The sequence below is a fragment of the Alosa alosa genome, chromosome 1 (assembly GCF_017589495.1).
Source record: "Alosa alosa isolate M-15738 ecotype Scorff River chromosome 1, AALO_Geno_1.1, whole genome shotgun sequence".
NCBI lineage: Eukaryota > Metazoa > Chordata > Actinopteri > Clupeiformes > Clupeidae > Alosa > Alosa alosa.
This window is the reverse complement of record NC_063189.1, coordinates 13,426,403-13,445,050: the sequence shown is the minus strand read 5'-3', so window position 1 is coordinate 13,445,050 and position 18,648 is coordinate 13,426,403. Positions and strand designations below refer to the sequence as shown.

Here is an 18,648-nt window from a genome sequence, read left to right as displayed (position 1 = left end):
TCTGACGTGTGAGTGTGTGTGTGTGAGTGAGTGTAAGTAAGAGAGAGAGAGAGAGAGAGACTGTGAATAACCAGATGCAGTTGGCAGAGGACCACCCCCTCAGCATGTTCAATATTTTTAAGCGAGCATAAGGGACACTCCCAAACTATTTTGGAAGCCAGCTAACAGCTAACAGCCATGTCGTCATGGAAATTAATTACATGATGATGTGGTGGAGCATGGTTATTGAAAGAAGAGGGAAAGGTTACTATGGGAAATGCAAAAAGCTCTGCAACAAACTCAAGCACTCTTTTCAGACATATTATATATGTATATATATATATATACACACACACACACACACACACACACACACAGAAATCTTTACAGAGATCAACTTGAAGATATTACATAGGAACGGATGCACACATAGAAGCAACTCATTTTTTTTTCTAATGGAACTGGAGTCTCCTTGTGTTCTGCAGCCAGTCAGTGTCTAGTCATTTCCTTAAAGCAAAACACTACAGTTTTCTTTTCATAAAAAGTGCAATTTTTACAACTGTAATTTTGGACTCCTTCAGTGATTACAGAGGCAGATTCAGCTACTGTACAGTTGACTTCTATATGAGCCACAGCCCAAGCTCCTCCACTGTTGATCCAACTTGTGTTTTCAAGTATAAAGTGCCATTAAAAAGCCTTAACCACACGGTTAAAATGCTCAGAACTTCAAAGTTTTTGTCGTCCTTGTTTTTTCTCTTTCTGAACTGCCAGAGATGTGACAAGTCCTGTCTCAGTCTACCAGGGAGCTTTATCATCATGATGTTTTGGGGAGAAAAAAAAAACATCACACAAACTCCATCTTGCCCCGGCCTCCGTACTTCCCCCAGTGGACCAGCGAGAGTAGGCGCTCGCCGGCCAGCTCTGACGACTGCCGCATCTTGTCGCAGGTCAGGCAGCAGTTCTCGTGGCCCGTGACGGGCACCATGCACTCAAGGTCCAGCTTGGCCACGTGGCCCTTCTTGAGCTGGTGGCCGTGGAAGCTGTAGTGAAGGCGCGAGAGCATCTCACGCCGCTGCTGCCGCAGCCGCCGGCTCTCACTGCGCAGCATGCGCAGCGCCAGAGCGATCAGCAGCACCAGGATGAGCCCTCCAGCGATGGGCACGGCGATAACCGCCGCCCGGAACCACACCTCCCGGCTGGATGGCGCCTCCTGGACACGCGCCACTAGGTGACGACCGCCGCCCTCCGACTGCTGGTGCCGATCCCGTCGGTCTGGGGTGGAGAGAGCAAAGTCAGATTGGAGAAAAGCACACACAGGGATCAGGGCTGGGGAACACTACGAGGGCCATGAGACAAAACTTTACAAGCAAGAGAAGAGAGGAGAGGATCATAGGGTCAAACAGAAAAGAAGTAAAAAGGGCCTGCTGCTGAGAGAACTGCAGTTAAGGCAGAGTATGTGTGTGATCCTGATGTTACACTTAAAACATGATAGATGAGAATGGAAGTTAACAGCTGACCTGTCAAAATTCTACTCAGGTCAATTAAGCATGATTTTTGAAAACCAGGTGGCCATTACAATTTACTCCACTCATTCTGTCTCATGGTTACACGTTTTTTTTCACTTCTGTTTCTACAAAGGTCAAGAAAGGCCTCACATACAAGATAAGCATAACCAAGTGCTTCAAAACAGAACATTTATCCATACCTAAAGTTTCTCTTCTGCCGTAGGCCAGGTCTTGAAGGCCTCTGTAATTGCACATGTCCTCGTGACAGCACTCCAGTACGGAGAAGCCCCGGCCCGTCGTGTCAAAGGCGCCGTCGGATCGACACACGTCGTCCGAGTTGAGCAGAGGATCGTAGCAGCCGTGGGAGAGCAGGGAGCGCGGGCTGCTCGGGTCTAAACTCCGTGTGAAGCAGGCGTTCACCTCGGACTTACACATATAGCCAGTGGCCACACAGTGTGGAGCATCACAGTAGCACCTTATTTCACCTGCGAGACCATTCAATGGTGAAAAAACACATTTAAGTATAAATAGACTAAGGCAACCAGTTTTCAAGCACATGGAATTGCACACTGAATAATTATATTATTTACATTATTACATTAATGAATAATTATATTACATTATTCAAAGCAAGAACCTTAAAAACGGATAAGCCATACTACAAAGAAAACAGTAGGCAATAGAACATGCAAATTTAATTTGAATGAGCTCTACTTTATCAGCTCATAAAGGCTCATTTACAAGACCATCATGTGCTGATGGACTGTTTAGAATAGTTCGATTTTAAAAAGTGGACCCTGTCATACAAAAGTAATAACTTATAGGCCTATGCAATTCATGATTCTTTTATACATGGTTTGAGTAACCCATAAAGAATGTGGATAAGACATAGACTAGCCTACACAAATTTAAATAGGCTAAGCCTCACTACATAGCCTACTGCAGACTTCACAGACCCATCAGCAACAACTGCGCTATGTTATGAACTGCAGGACAGGAATCCATTAGCCTTCACCGACAGTGGGATGAAAAGCTTGTCTTATCATTAATCTTAAAGTAAGCCTATGTGAACAGTGTTGAACTGTGTACAGTGTAAGTGCAAGGCAACAAAACAAGATATATATGTGGACATCAAACGGCTATGATGTAGCCTATCCAAGACGAACCTTTCGTCAGAAGAACAGCCAACGCACAAAGTTCCAGTTGTAACCACATGGAAACGATACTGAAATGCCGATCCATTAGTCAAATGTTTTGTTTCAAAGACTTTTCCTTTATCCAAACTGTATGAATATGGCCCGTTGCTAAGGTTAGTGTTGATTTACACAAACAGCAAACATCCAAGACAAACTGTGTATGACATTTTACAATCATATCACATCGACCCTGGAGAAACTGAGACTCGTTAACTTTTAGCTCGTTGTAAGAAATGTCTCTCCAACGTTACAATGTAGCCATTTTCAATAGCTCAGTGAGTAGTCCACAGCTCCGTCGCATCCATCATCTTCACAAATGCGTTTTGTTAGACGTCTTTGTTAGATCCACAGCTGTATCCCCGTTAATGTCCTGGTACTTCCGTGGCATTAGTGCAAAATAAGGAGAGCTCGGCAGAGCGCAACGTCTGCGCGTAGCCTACTTCAGAACCTGCTTGTCATACTCTCCGCCTTCCAAGAAATTCATTGGATGATGCATACTGCCATTTGCATGAATGGGTTTGTCGTTTTCATAATCTTGCTTCAATGCCCTAATGGAAATTACAATTATTTCTTTCGTGCCTTTAATAATAATAATAATAATAATAACAAAACATGCAAAATTAACCCAGTTAAACTGAAACTGTTAAGAAGTTGACTCCTTTTCTACAATCTGCTGAAGAATGGTATGATAGTCATAGTAGCCTATTTAGTCTATTCTTCAAAATACCTTTTCCAACAACAGTGGTCTGAAAGACAACAATCAGTGCATTGTAACTTTCTGCATTGCAAGCGTGCACATCATTTATTGAGTCACTTGAAAAGCTGTGTAGTCCTAAGATAAAGCATCTATGGTAGCCAACTGATAGATAATAGACTACTAAATTCTTAAGGTTAACAGGTTTCCAAGGAGTTTATAATTATGGATATGTGCAGGGAACGACAATGAGCTATAGAAATAGCACTGAAGTCTAGGTTTCCTTCCGTTTATAATCTATTTGTGGCGCAGTTGCTTAAAACATCACACATTTTAGTATATTTTAGGCTGCTAAATTGTACCTTGCAAAAACTACCTTGTATTCATAAACAGTAAACATAGCCTACATAAGGTTTAAATCTGACCATGTGCATCTGCAAAGCTTTCAACACAGACAACTTTAGACCCTATGGATCAGAAGTATTTATAAATAAATCCAAGACAGACATATGTTAGAATAGTCTTTTATTCTCATATATTTAAGAAACCATATACAAAGCTATGCCCTTCTTCCCATTCCATCAGTCTAATGCATTGTGGCTGGTGGGAGCTTGACATCACAGCACTCATCAGGTGAGAGGGAGGGGAAAGATGGTGAGTGCAGGGACTACACAAGACATGTATACGGAGCAGCCCCTACGCCACACAATTCCACGACCGTATACCTCCTGCTCATCATATAGAAAAATGAGATCCGACTTTTCTGGAGACACCCACATAATAATGACTTCCCAGGCAAAGAAAAAAAAGTGCATGATATCTTTGATGTTCCATGCAAAGGCAGAGCTGTTTGGACCCACAACGCCTCCCCTCCCCAACTCCATTGGCGCATGCTGATGACCTCACAAGGCTTGTTCTACCAAGGGCCCAGCGGCATTATGTGTCACTGCCTCCGGCAGATGCAGTTACACGTGTGCAAATGCTTTTACAACATCCCAGATCTGTACGCTTCACAGATCCAACTTTTTTTTTTCTGTTTTGCTTCTTTTTTTTTTTTATTAACTCAACTCTTGTTAGAAACTGTACATAAGGAATGAAACTCACTGGCCCCAAGGCAGTTCTCTGAAGCTTAGAAGTTAAAACAAACAAACAAATAAAAGAACAAAAGTAAGAGGTTCAGTTGGAGCGGAATATGAGAGAAAGCGCAGGGGCAAGCAGGCATGGATTTGCTGTGTTTGAGGAAACCATTAGGGGGCAGTAGGCAGCACGGCAGTGCCCAGCACACCGGCGTGTCAAGTCCTGGCTCTAGCGCAGGGTTGTGGGGAGGAGGGGTCGGGTGCGCTGGCTGCTCTGCTGATACTGGGGCTCGGAGCTTGGGCCTCAGGATGGCCACCAGTGGTCCTCTCTCTGTCTCTCACTCTTGGCTCTGCTCCTGGAGCGTCAGCAGCCTTGACTAACAGATCTCCCCTGCCGCTGGACTCGAGTGCTCAAAAGCACTAAAAAGCCGAGCTCACAGGCTCTGTGGGGTGTGTGTTGGTGTTGGTTTGTGTGTGTGTGTGTGTGTGTGTGTGTGTATTTCTGTTGTCACAAAGCCTGGTTTTGTGACTAACCCCCTCAGGCCCCTCAAATCATATAGGAGTTCTGATTCTTCATCTTATCCAGCTCCTTGATTTGTTGTCTTAAGAAGAGAATCCTGTTAAAAAAAAAATAGAAGAGTTTTGTTTATATTCCAAATCTGACGTCTTAAAAATAATATTAAAACATCTCAATATATAAAAACAGTGAGAATGTTTTCACTAACAATCAACTGCAATTTTCAATCGTCTTGGGGTTTTGTATGTTTAACCCAGATGGGTCTTTCTTAAGCCGGCTGCAGACTGCAGGCGTGGCGTGTCTGTTGCGTGTCAGTTGTGTGGCGGCTGTCGGGCGTTTTCTATCTCTATTCACACCAGAAACGTGTCTGACGCGGCGCTGCGGCAGCCCCTCTGCCTATTAAAACATCTCTTCCCTGTCTCTTTTGAATGGACACGCTTCTAACACACTTGTGTGTCGCGTGAAAAAAAATAGGCGCCGGTTCTACTTCTAGCATGCACACGTTTTCAGCGCGGCTCGAGCAGCTGTCTGCAGCCAGCCTTATGCAGGGTTTACCAGTGGATGGAGTCTCACCTCTGTTCTCTGAGTGTGGCCTGGATCTCACACACACGCACTAAAGACCTGAGGTTCTTCAGCTCAGTGCAGATGTCCGACATGTACAGGTTGCCCATGTTGTGGGCCTCCTCCCTCAGCCGGGCCACCTGGAGTGGACAGACAGACGAGTCGTATAATCCACAGTCACTCACATGAACAGGACTTCCATCTCCCTGGGCAATGACTAGCATCTCAAATGAGTCCACAGACAACATGATATGAAATTAACTATGACCATACAATTAATACTACAATAACAACTACCAAGGAACTTCGGCCATTTCTCATCTGGAGGGGAGCGTGTTTTAAAATGGTATGGCTTTCCAGACCTGCCTAATGACACACACGTCATGTTTAACCCAATCTGCGGTAGCCTGTCCATCGGCCACCCTGAGGCTGACTTGTGTACCTGTTTCTCCACGTGTTCCCCCGGCCAGCCCTGCACGTGTCTGATGAGATTCTCGTTGAAGTGGGTGGCCAGCGAAGGCGTGAAGCCACTCTGAGGCCGGCCAGGGCCCGCGCTGATGGGCAGTGTTCCAGTACCACCACTGCCCATGGACGCTCCACTGGCCACATGGTTGGACCCCGGCGAGGTGCTGCCCTGACTACTGGAAAGGGAGAGAGAAAAACAATTTAAGACCATATACATACATAGGCCAAACCTCCATCAATAGCCATATGGCAGTTAATCCCTAAACAAAGTTTTTCTAAAACCTGATCAAACTAGTAATAACTACTAGTAATCATCATGACTAACACACTCTAACGAGACTGAAAACTTCAGTGGGTTCTTCCTGCAAGTTTCTGATTGCCACAGAGATTCCTAAGACCACATTTCATTGGAAAATCTGACTTTTGTGTCCTCTGCACATCAAGCCTGCGATTTCCACAGGCCACCAACAGATGGTGCTGCACACTAATCAACTGCAAGCAAATCCACTGCTAAATGGCTCTGGCACCCCCTACTGTGCAAAAGATTTTGGACCGAGACGTGTTTTTAAACTCAAAACACCATTTGAGAATTTCAAACTAAAAACCACATATACCACAGTTATATATTATCATATTTATGCATATGTTTAAAACATACTTCTGTCGGTGCAGGCGTGGGTCCTCTAATTCCAGGGCTTTCTCGGCAGGGGTAAAGGCCTGTGGTGCGGCAGATCCTGGCTTCACCAGCGACGCATTAACCTGAGACCGGGGATGGAAAGAGAGATCATGCATGAATTTGGCAACCGGTCTTTAAATGTAAGCTCTTTATAAACACTACTCCATCCAACAGCGGAACACGTGAGCTCACTCAGCCCATGCAAAGGTCCCAAGTCTCAAACCGCCAGACCTCGTCCAACACTAAATGACAATTATGGATAGAATACACTACTTGAGATTCAGTCTATGGACACCTAAGGACAGTACCATGGGGGCGACCTGTTCAAGACTAAACCATTTACAATTAGCATATCACCAGCTGCAGAACCATACATTCCTTACATTTCCTTTCTAGTTAAGCTACAGCTGCACATATAGTGAAAAGGCCTGTCCACGCGGTCAGTGGTAACTATAATGAGTAGGACCAAGGAACAATACACTGTAGCTGTGCATCTCTTTCAGAGTGATTCTGTGAATGCTCACAGAGAATCAGAATTCCATTACAGAACAGAGCTTTCTTTATCGCTGGTCAGTATGGACGCTCATTATCATTTAAGTTACAGAAGTCCACACGGTTGACAATGTGGATGGCCCTTAACACCAGAGAAAAACAAAAAATGTCCACACTGGTTTAAGGACATCTGAAACTGCTGAATAGTCTGGCTCCTGGAGGCAGGTCTGGTGGAGGCACTGGCGGGCCCAGAGCGGCTCACCTTGGGCTGGGAGGACAGGCCCACGGCACCCAGGGGGGGCTTCAGGGACACCGCGTTGGTCTGAGGGGTGCTGACCCGCGGAGACACGTACGACCTTGGAGACGAGGCATCTGACGGCAGTGACAGCGGGGACTGGGTTGTCGTTTGAGCTGCAAGGTAGCGAGGAAAGTGTTGGGGGGGGGGGTGGGTGGAGGGGGTCGTAAACATTTAATTCAGACTTCCTTTAGTCACTAAATACCAACATGCAACAGTATGGATGAATGTAAACATATATGCTGTGTGCTGTGAGGGCTTAGATAGGTTCAGAGGCCTTCAAGAAATCAGAGACTTTAGAGTAGGGATGGGTATGGAGTGGTGCGTTAGTTAATAATGGGAAGGGGGTGGGACAGGCTTTCATAATGGAATTTAAAAAAGAAACATCTCCTGGGTAGACTGCCAGATGGTGCATGTGTATGAACACAACCAACATTTCCAAACCATGATGACCACCATGTACTGTGACAGAAGCATCAGTGAGGGGCCTATAGCATCTAGGTCTGCAGAGGCCGGTGAGGGCGGGAGTGGGAGTGGGAGGGGAAGTGACTCGGACTGCGGCCATACCTTGTGTGGAGAGCTGCGCAGCTTGGGAAAGCAGAGTAGTGATGTTGAAAGCAGACGGTCCAGCAGTGAGAAGTTTATGAAGCATAGACTGTAAGGAAGCTTGTGTGACAGCGGCGGTGAGAACTAGAAAAGGGAAACAAGACAAAAAACACACACACACACACACACACACACACACACAAATCCAGACACTCAGACTTAATTCTCAAGGCAGCTTTGGACACGAAAAGCCATAAGGAGGCAGGGAGGACAGCAATTACCTCTGTTCAGAGAGAACCAAGTCTGTGAAACATTTCAAATTGGGTCATTTCTTTTTCTTGAACGGATTTTTATATCATTAAAGTGATGGCTAATTCATTTATGGCAAACGCTATATAAACAGTCTGTGAAATGTCGCTTACATACATGTTTGTTTCTGTTTCATTTCCATCAGACAACGTTTTCTTTTTTTTTTTTTTTTTTTAAACCGCTCCATTTTAACATGGCTGGTTAAAGCATGCCACACTATGCAAACACTTTCTATTCAGAACTACGTGCAGAGACTAATTAAACTTAAACGCATTCAGAACAAGAAAATAAACGCCTCCTCAGACGAAACATTGTGAGTCACCTAAATTATATAACATGCACTGTTGCTATGAAGCAAAGAAGGCTGCTGAGGATAAGTCATCTCTTTAAGGAAACCATGAATGCAGATGGAGAATAGAGCTCACGTGTGTCTGCCCACATGGACATAAATATACAGTAAGATTGTCAATTAAGCTTCGTTCCTGTCTGCATCTCCTTGCTTCGGACTAAAGCACGGTGCATATACCGGCTGAGGGTTGTGAGAGCAGAGGCCGAGAGAGCAGGAGCAGCAGACCAACTAAGAGCAGCATTATCAAGCTGATCAGGGTAGCAGAGGGACATCCCCGTAGGAGAGAGAAGCCAGACAGGCTGGAGACTGCCGTCTGAGATCTCATTAAAACATCAAGAACAACACATAGAGGAGGGAACTGTCAGCAAGCCACTAAAGGAGCAATCGTCTCATTTGGAGAGCCTTCTCTCTGGCTGTTACATAAAAACTGGGAGTAAACAAACCCTCAGTTATACCCATCATCACACACTGGGGAGGCCTAACAGCCTGGGGACATGGTCAGAGATGGCTAGGGAGCCCTAACAGCCTGGGGACATGGTCAGAGATGGCTAGGGAGCCCCAACAGCCTGGGGACATGGTCAGAGATGGCTAGGGAGCCCCAACAGCCTGGGGACATGGTCAGAGGAGATGAGGAGGATGACCGGGGAAGGCCTTACCTTCATTGAGCTTCCCCACGTCCACGTTGGCGTGGTTGAGGTGCAGCGTGGCCTGCAGCGCGGGCAGCAGCTGCCGGAGCAGAGCTGGGTCCTGCAGCAGGGCGGCGCTGGAGGACACTGCCACCGAGCCACTCGAGGAAGAGGAGGCAGAGGAGGAGGAGGCAGGGACAGAGGAGGAGGAAGAAGAACTGGAGGGGTTCATGCCCTGAGCAGCACTGGAGGAGGTGCATGTAGACGAGGAAGAGGAGGACTGGGATGAAGCTGGATGGCTGGCAGGGTTGTCACCTGCAGCACTCTCTGGTGAAGGGCAAAACAGCACAAACATTCAGTTAAGGCTCAACAGGCTGAGCACTAGTGTGATCACCGAGTGTCTGACAAAAATGAAGAGCATAGATGTTGAACCTCTGATGAAGAACAACAACCATCATCATCATCATGTCAACCAACCACATTAATCTTATTAATCAACCAAAAGTAGGGTACCCATAAATGTGTGATTTTAAAAATTGGGTCTTGCTCTACACAGACAGAAAAAACACTATGTCATTTTTGTTAAAGGAGAATAGTTTCTTCCAGTAGCAGCAACTGGAATCCATGCATTTCCACGGAATTATTTTTGGAATCTGATCCCTCATCATACCTGTTCATTCTCACTCGTCATTTCGAATTTATCGTGACTAAATTCAAGATGGCTGCAAACGCTAAACTTCGTGAAGATACTGTCTGTATAAATCGTCTTGTAAGTAAACTACCAGTGCTTTTTCAAAGTTCTCAATGTCTCGTTTTAAATGTCAGGGCCCTCGGAAGTCTACCAATGAAGTGTGGAGATACATTTTGCCTCGTAAATGGTGTAAAACTAATTTATTTCCATGGCTAGCCCGATGCCGAAGCACCACCATTGAAAAAGCTGTTGGTAGCATCGGCTAACTAGCGCCAGATTTTGGAGTGCAGGGGACAAGCCAAGATGGGCTATGAGACATACGTTCACACTCTGTATCATGTTTCAACACACTTTAGGTCTATATCACACCGGAATTCTCCTTTAAGGCCTATTTTAGGTATTGTAGTGAATTTGAAGCAGGGTCTCGTAGTAATGAATCTACCAACATTCTCTGGAGATCCTGGATAACTAAAGGTTGTGAATACTGGCCATTTCAGTTAATACCAGTAATAGTTTGTGTAGGATTGACACCCAGATGCCCATTCTTTGGTTGTAGTGTTAATTTCGTCAGACGAGACGAGAGGAAAAATGTTCGTCAACAACCTTTTTTTCCATGACTAAGACGAGACGATGACGAGACTGCACTAATGTCCTGAAACACTGACTAAGACTATCTTAAGATGCATTATTGTTGACCTAAAAAAGACTAGACTAAAATGTTTTGCATGAAATAAAAACTAAGATAAAATTTCTCTTCCATTTTCGTCTACAAAATGAGAAGACAGAATAGCTGTTACCTTTTCAAAATATTCCGAATGAGTTCATGGTTCATGCGCAGCAGCTTTCCTGTAGGCTAGTTTACATGCTGTTGCTGCAACCCTGTGGCTGCAGCACAAAACTACATGGAACAAGAACACCAGAGATTTCTGCCAGAGTTAGGCTTTATGCCACAATGCTACATACCCAGAAGTTGAAGCTTCTCTCATACATATACAAATTAACATCCCCCAGAATGTCCATACGAAAATTTTCAGCAAGTAATGTCAACTACTTAACTAGTTACACTGATGATGCAAAGTTTGCTAGCAAGTAAGCTAATATGGAAAGTTCGCTAGCAAGTTAGCTAAGATTGAGAGTTTGTGTTGCGTTTGGGCGCATATCGCCATCTAGTGTGGCGGAGTAAAACATTCATACTTGGATCCAAGACAGTGTTTCTCAAACTTTTTCAGATGAAGGACCACTAATCAACTAATCCAACTAATCAATAAAAAACGGACCACCTAGCTAAAAAAAAATAGACCTAGCAGTATATTAGCCTACACAATACTCACTGAACCACTTTGTTTAATTGTGTCAGAGGATTCATATGATTTAAACTGGCATATCTGACATAGACAGTGTTGTAGAACAGTTTGAATTTACATACAAGTTGGTTCAATATTGCAAATCATCTATATTATATTTTACCACGCCTGCTCGTGGACCACTTGGGATAGCTTATGGACCACCAGTGGTCCCCGGACCACACTTTGTGAAACACTGGTCTATGAAGATCATGACAGTGGTCCAGTCAAATCTTTTACTGTATATGGCCAAATACCAGCCGAGCTATAACTGTAGCTCGACTTACCTGTGCATGTACTGACTGACAAAAAATCAGAATGAGTAATTATAACAGTCGAAAGTAGCCCTGTGGACACACAATATTGTTAGAAAATTGAGATGTGTGAAACACTATTTGACTGAAATGGTAATCAGAAATAATTTGTTATAAAAAAAGACTAAAATGTTTTGACTAAAACTGACTGAGAATAAGATAGCTTTAGTTTTCTTTTGACTAAAACTAGACTATAAATGACGAGACATTTAGTTGACTAAAACTTGACTAACAAAAATGATATTTGAATGACTAAATATGACAAAGACTAAAAAGGACTTTTCGTCACAAGACTAAGACTAAGACTAAATAAAAAATAGGTGACAAAATTAACACTATTTGGTTGGAGATCAGACCTTGGGCAACAAGGCCCAAGGCCAATTCAAGTCATCATTAACAGTCAAGATTCTCTCAACTCAAGCCACAGTTGAGCAACCAAAAACACTTTTGACCACATCCAGTACAATTGTGAGTATCAGTGCATTATTTGATGCTTGCTTTAGGGCACATAGAACCAACCATAACAAATCATCTAATACCATATTTTTAGACTGGTCCACACTAATATGAAACAAATAATGGCAGTCTATGCAAAAACAGCAAGTAGTCAAGTACACATCCATAGCCTACATGTCAAGTGCAAGTCTATTACCTGAAATGAGTTAAACCATCAAGTCAGACATAAAATCATTACTAGCACTCCTTTTGGTCTCTGGGTCCAGTAGCACTCAAACAATGATCGAAATGTTTGCCACAGGGTCAATATAAGAGCAGCTCTTACTGGTACTGGAGAAGGCGCTGGTGGCCGAGCTCTGCATGGCTTCTCGTCTGTAGTCCCGGTCTTTGGGAAAGCTATTGACAGTGGGCGTCGATTTAGAGGCCTCTTTAGGTCTTTGCTCCCTACGGTAGCACCGCAGCACAAAGCACAGCATTTCATATTTCATTATTCGGTTACCGATCCGACAGCTGAGAAATACCCACTAAATAATGAAATTCATCTCTGCTCTGTATAAGGCACAACATGCATACTTAAAATACAATACTTCCCCTATATACAAAGATAAGATTAGTCCCTCAACTGGAAGGGCCGAGTATGGCACCATGTTCATGTGCGTGTGGCATACAAGCCTCAACTATTCCTAAACAAAATCTAAAGTAAAAAGAAAAGGCAAAGAAGGGTTTTCTTTGCTTCACCTCTCCACCCAGTCCTTTGGCTTCTCCCACTGAGAGACCTCAGTTCTGCAGTTGTAGTAGTACTTCTTCCCCGAGGAGCTGATATGCTCAGACCAGTCATCTGCAGGCTCGTGTGACTGAGGGAAGGGAAGGGAAGGGGAGGGGAGGGAAAGCAGGTCGTGGGTGAGACACAAGAAGAACAGACACAGAAACAAAACATCTCTGATATTCATCTTTCATCTGATGCAACTGCCTGCAAGTGGTAGACCGGGGCTGTTTGTAACAGAATCCGGTGGAGAAATTATTAAGTGCACACAAATGAGTCATGAGGCACATTCAGACAACATATCTAAGAACACAATTCTACTAGCTACTAACTGGAGAGGCTACCTCTAGAAGTACACAGTTCCTAGGGCTTTTTCCCTGCTTGCATTCACATAAGGTACATAAGGTAATGACACTGACAGAATTGCTATTTAGTTACTAAAGTAGCTACTGAAGTTTATTGACAAACTAAGCTGATGGTATCAGGAAGCATTAAAACAAGAGAAAAGAATCAGCATTGCTTTCAGCCTTAATCTTCTCATCTGTCCAGAAGGCTTTTGTAGTGACAGTAGTCAGCCTCTGCAACCTTCACTTGCAGTTTTTTTATGTTAAACAAATTTAAACAGAAGCTGAATTATTTTTTAATTATTTAAAAATAGCACTTTAACCTGCCTTGGCCATGTTGGCATTTACATCAGTCATGGTTCCTATGCACAGGGAACGGACTCTACCCCAAGGTAGGAGCTCAAATAGTGATTTGATTGGCTAATGAGTGAAACCAAATCATGGACGGCATCTTTAACAGCCAAATTCTCTAGGGCAGGTCATAACTGCAATTAAAGGCAAGTCAGAAGCTGCTAGATTAGGTTCCATTTGTATCTCTTAAATTAGCATTAGCAAGTATACAGCAGGCAAGTACAAACCCTTTCTGCATGAAAGACATTTCCCCCACTGCAAAAATAGTATGGAGCAAGACTACCCCTCAGGAGGAGTGGTTTGGGACATACTGGGAGTCCGTACGGAGCTATCTGAACCATTTAATCCACAGCAGGACAGGTAAGATCACAGATCAGTTTTTGTGTGTAGAAACCAAAATTCAGACTCGTATGTGATTGCATTTCAGCCTGTTAGTTGCACAAAACTCGCCAGCTTCAACAAGTGCATGTCTGCACAAACAACGTCAACAAATCCTACAAGGCTATATACCCTTCAGTACAATAAACTCCTTTGAAGAAGTCACACTGACTACATGTTGAGTACTTGGAGCTGGAGGACTAACAGAGCAAGAGGGAAGTCAGAGCCTATATGAGTTTTCCAGATAATGACATTAAAGGCAGCCTGGGCCAAATAGCAGTGTCGTTGCAGAACACTTGGCATGCTCACAGGACTAACCAGAGCATTAGCTGGGATAAAGGTTAGGGCATAGTCATGCACATTCTGCCAGCATTGACGTCTAAAATGCATCCGCAGAGCGGCCGCTAATACCATTTCACCCAAGAGGCATAATCCACACCCGAAGCCCATACCATGTCTGATGCTTTGCTTGGATGGGAGTGTGAGTTTGATCCGTGGTGGCTGCTGTGGCTAAGAGAGTTCTCTTGTGGGGAGTAGCTGGTTCCTGGAGAGAAGGAAAAAAGCACAGAGCTATATGAAGTGTCTTTCAGGAACACCCTGCCTGCTAAATACATGACATCCAAGTCCCCAGCTTTGGCCTGGATAGTGGTATATTGGAGTTTAATAAACAGGTTTGAAATTGGGCAACAATAGTTAGAATGATGGACAGCTAGCTAACACAATAGACAACTTTGAGATGGGTCTGCATACTAAGCTTTGCTGTACAAAAGATGCATGGAGAGATTCTAATTATTATTTGATTAGGTGTGATACCAAGCTATTGGAATATGAACATGAGATGCAATTAACAGAACTTCACATTTCAAAATGTATTGTCTTGGTAAAAGCCTATAAAGTGTAAACAGGCCAACCTGACTGAGAAGATGGGGAAACATGTAGTGGGTCTACTCTAAATCTTATATGTTGCTACTTACCACCATCCCTTTCTCGTAGCCGCTGTGTGTGGGCAGCTTTTGCCTTGTTAAGTGCTACAACATCGGTAGGTTTGCCGTCTTGGCTATCAGAGCGGCGGAGCATTTTGCAAGGTGGGGTGGAATCTGATGCATCTCTTGTTTTCTCGTGACGCTGATCAGTGGCTGGGTGGTTCTTCAATGGGTATTTGTAGGTCTGCTAAAGTACAACAATGACATTAGTAACAAACTGTCTGACACCATCTCAGACTGTTTAAAATAGTCATATCAAATAGGCCTATCTAATTCAGATGCCTGCCAAATTGATTATGGATTAAGGGGACCAACTGCTCAATCAATACAAAATATCTTTTGTCAATTTCTCCATCATATTTATAGCACTTTGTTAGACTTTCATGTACATCTGCTTTATTCATATCAGGGGGTTGAGAATTACATTGAGCAAAACGACTCTATGGAAGTCAATAGTGGCCCATTCACCAAAGTAGTCAAGAATTCAGCTACATCTTCGAAAATAATTTGTTTAACTTACAAACTGACATATTAACTCTTTTACCACATGAGTTTAAAACCATTACGTTAAACTTAAATATCATATTCTAAGGCTATATCTGCTGTTATAGTTTCTATGCTATCCTGGTGATCTGATAAATGTATCTATACTAACTAGTTAAAATGTCTTGCTGTATTAGAGAGGCCTGTGAACGTCTAAAGCCTGCGCCCATACACATACGTCAACTGGCTAGCTAGCTAGCTAGCGCAGCGACAAAAGCCTGTTTATTATTTTCATGGACTACTTAATAATAAATATTTCTGAACTTACTTGGTAGGATTGCGAATCCCTTCGGTCACTGCACCTGCAATGACAAAATAAAAGTTAATGGTTTAAGGAACACTTAACAAGATTTGTACGATTAGCTAGCGAACTAGCAAGCTAGTTCTAAGCTTGTTAGCTGAAGCGCGAGCAAGCAAACTTAACCTGCTGTTTTGAAACCTTCCTAAATCATGATAGATTCATCTGAAGATGTGACAATGGAGGTCGGAACATATCATTTTGTAGAAATTACAACTACGCATTTGCAAAGTCGGCGATAAGGGGGAAACCCATATTTAAAGAGTTGTTTACCCATCACTGAATCTCGGTGGTTTCCTTGCATGCATTACCATCAATGCCGTATTATATGTGTGCGGGCGTAGAGGTGAAAGAATTGAAACTATTCTGCTTGTCTATGTTAGCGTATATTCAGCAACTCGATATCTGTCTTAATTTCACCAAAAGAGAATAGGACTATAGCTAGTGTCACTGCTTCGTTTCTTCGCTTCTCGGAAGTGCACAGTCCATCTCTCATTTGCCTACACACTGCACGACCTATCTATGGAGACAACCTCTACATCGACATAGACGCAGCTTCCTCTTTGCAAATATCAGCCAAAGGGAGTAGTGCCCCCTAATGCATTGAGTCCATTAGTAAACTACCGCAGAAACGACTTAAGTTATCTTATTCAGTAGGCTAAAATATACTCGACGCTAATTGACAGACATTTCTAACAGCAATCAAAATAGTGCTACTTTATCCTAACCTACAAGTAACCCAAGTAACACTTGCTAAGATGGCCACACACACACACACACACACACACACACACACACACACAACATAAAGTCACATATGCTTTAGAAGGTTACACTAGTGTAAAAGGTAAAGGCAAGTCCTCTAGACCCCTTCGCAACGGTTGTGAAAACAAAACAAACATTCGGGTGGGCGTGATGTCACTGGAGGCAGAAACAATCGTTTGGATCATAGACTGTATCAAAGATCCTTGATTACTACTAGCTCCGCTTGAACCCTCTCTGACTGTATGGTTTGGCGGCTATTTGAATAGTACTAGTGAGGCGGCTAAAATCAGACAGTAATCTAAAATCTTTGCTAAAATGTGTAACGAAATAACACAATATGTACATACACTCTGTACGTGATCGGGAGGATTATTTGAAAAAACTAAGACATTATCAGATGGGACCATCCTGACAGACCCAATACCTTCAGTGATTGGAAAGACAGATTTGCCATCAGTTGAATGGCCGGACATTATTGAAAAACCGAGTGTCCTCAGTAAGAAGCTGAGGGTGTATAAATCATTGAATGCATATAACTATCTCCTAAATGGTCATGTCCAAGACTTACAATAGGCCTACAATGACGTATCGGATGAGTTTTGTGTTTGCCGAACCGACATTTTACCGAGCCAGCGCCAATGTCACAAGGCAAAGATGAATTGCAAACGTGCTAATTATGACTGCCACGCAGCGTGGAATTATAAAATAATTTATGTGTACATTTAGTGATGTACACCAACAAGGATTCCCGGGACACTGAAAGACCGGGGTACACAAAACTTGGTGGGCATGTACCCCTACATGGATAGCATGGAACCATTGTTTTTCGTTTTGATCTGTAGCCCCCCCTCCCCCCTTCTGGACTGGACCCCCGAAAGGAGGGTAGGGCAGACACAGTTTTCTGTGAATATATCTCGAAAACCGTAGGGTTTAGGAGGACCATTTTTTTTGTATGTTGATCTCAAGGGGCCATGTCAACCCATAACATAACCACTCATTTAATGTATAGCGCCACCTAGTTAAACACAAAAAAAATGAGGTGTTGTAATTGAAGGTATCTGTGACCTAACATAGTCAAAACTGCACGTAATTGGAAGTGTAGGATCATTATGACACCCTCTGTATGCACGCCAAGTTTTGTGGAATTCTGTTCATTCTGTTCCGTTCCGGCCACACAATAAATTAATTTATGTTACTATACACCAACTGGCCTGTAGGTGGCCTGAGACAGTTTTCTGTGAATATCTCGAGAACCGTAGGGCCTAGGAGGTCCACCTTTTTTATGTATGTTGGTCTTAAGGGGGCATGTCAACCCATCCCATTACCACTTATTTCATGTATAGCCACCTAGTTAAAAATTAAAAGCAAAAAATTAGGTGTTTTCATCACAATATCTCTGGCTGACAAGGTCAAAACTGCACGAAATTAAAAGTGTAGGATCATTATGACACCCTCCGAATGCATGCCAAGTTTTGTGTACTTTCGTTCATGGGGGGCCTTACAATAAAATAATTTATGTGTACATTTAGTGACGCACGCCAACAAGGATTCCCGGGACACTGAAAGACCCTCCGAAAGGAGGGTAGGGCAGACACAGTTCTCTGTGAATATCTTGAGAACTGTAGGGCCTAGGATGACCATTTTTTTCCGAATGTTTGCCTCCAGGGGTCATGTTAACCCATTTCATGTGCACACATGTGCACAAACAGATACACACACACACACACACATACATTCACAGTAATCATACGTATGACACATACTCACACAGTAGACATATGTACGCTTGCATGCACAGGCACATACGCAGGCACACACACAAGGTATAAAAAAAAAAATTCTTGGGTTCCGGTTTCCGACCGACACTGTCAATTTATGTGTGACCCAAATTTATTTTATGAGCTTGGGGAAGAAATAACACTAAATAGTCTAGGCTACATTAAATAAATTCAGAAATAAAAGGCGAACTATAATTAATTACCCCTTGCATTATGTATAGGGATGAGCGTATTCTCTCTTTTACAAAGTAGCCTATGCACAGCTGTTCACGAAGACGATTGTTTTCGTCATTTACCAAGGCACTCGCAATTTTGTCCAAACACCGCAACTTTTTTGCAAATTTGACCAATCATC

At 43.3% G+C, this 18,648-nt stretch overlaps 2 protein-coding genes across 7 annotated transcripts; both read right to left on the bottom strand.

The window, feature by feature from the left end:
• Positions 1-289: 289 nt before the first annotated feature.
• On the bottom strand, positions 290-3,068 carry bambib (BMP and activin membrane-bound inhibitor homolog (Xenopus laevis) b). The gene is made up of 3 exons (XM_048255647.1): positions 2,651-3,068; positions 1,685-1,969; positions 290-1,251 (listed from the first exon to the last, which is right to left on the bottom strand). The coding sequence occupies exons 1-3, from the start codon at positions 2,724-2,726 to the stop codon at positions 824-826; spliced, it is 789 nt and encodes a 262-aa protein (XP_048111604.1). The 5' UTR covers positions 2,727-3,068; the 3' UTR covers positions 290-823.
• Positions 3,069-3,884: 816 nt separating this feature from the next.
• wacb (WW domain containing adaptor with coiled-coil b) lies at positions 3,885-16,673 on the bottom strand. 6 transcript variants are annotated; one of them, XM_048248856.1, is made up of 13 exons: positions 16,585-16,673; positions 15,721-15,754; positions 14,901-15,096; positions 14,379-14,470; positions 12,829-12,944; positions 12,416-12,534; positions 9,317-9,613; positions 8,024-8,146; positions 7,424-7,572; positions 6,652-6,752; positions 5,971-6,169; positions 5,541-5,668; positions 3,885-5,067 (listed from the first exon to the last, which is right to left on the bottom strand). In XM_048248856.1, exons 1-13 carry the CDS (start codon positions 16,650-16,652, stop codon positions 4,998-5,000), a joined length of 1,692 nt encoding a protein of 563 aa, XP_048104813.1. In that variant the 5' UTR covers positions 16,653-16,673; the 3' UTR covers positions 3,885-4,997. The 6 variants fall into 6 exon arrangements, with proteins under 6 accessions (XP_048104813.1, XP_048104821.1, XP_048104826.1 ...); XM_048248864.1 differs by having other exon boundaries at positions 14,901-15,093; XM_048248869.1 differs by lacking the exon at positions 16,585-16,673 and adding an exon at positions 16,024-16,578.
• Between the last annotated feature and the right edge of the window lie 1,975 nt (positions 16,674-18,648).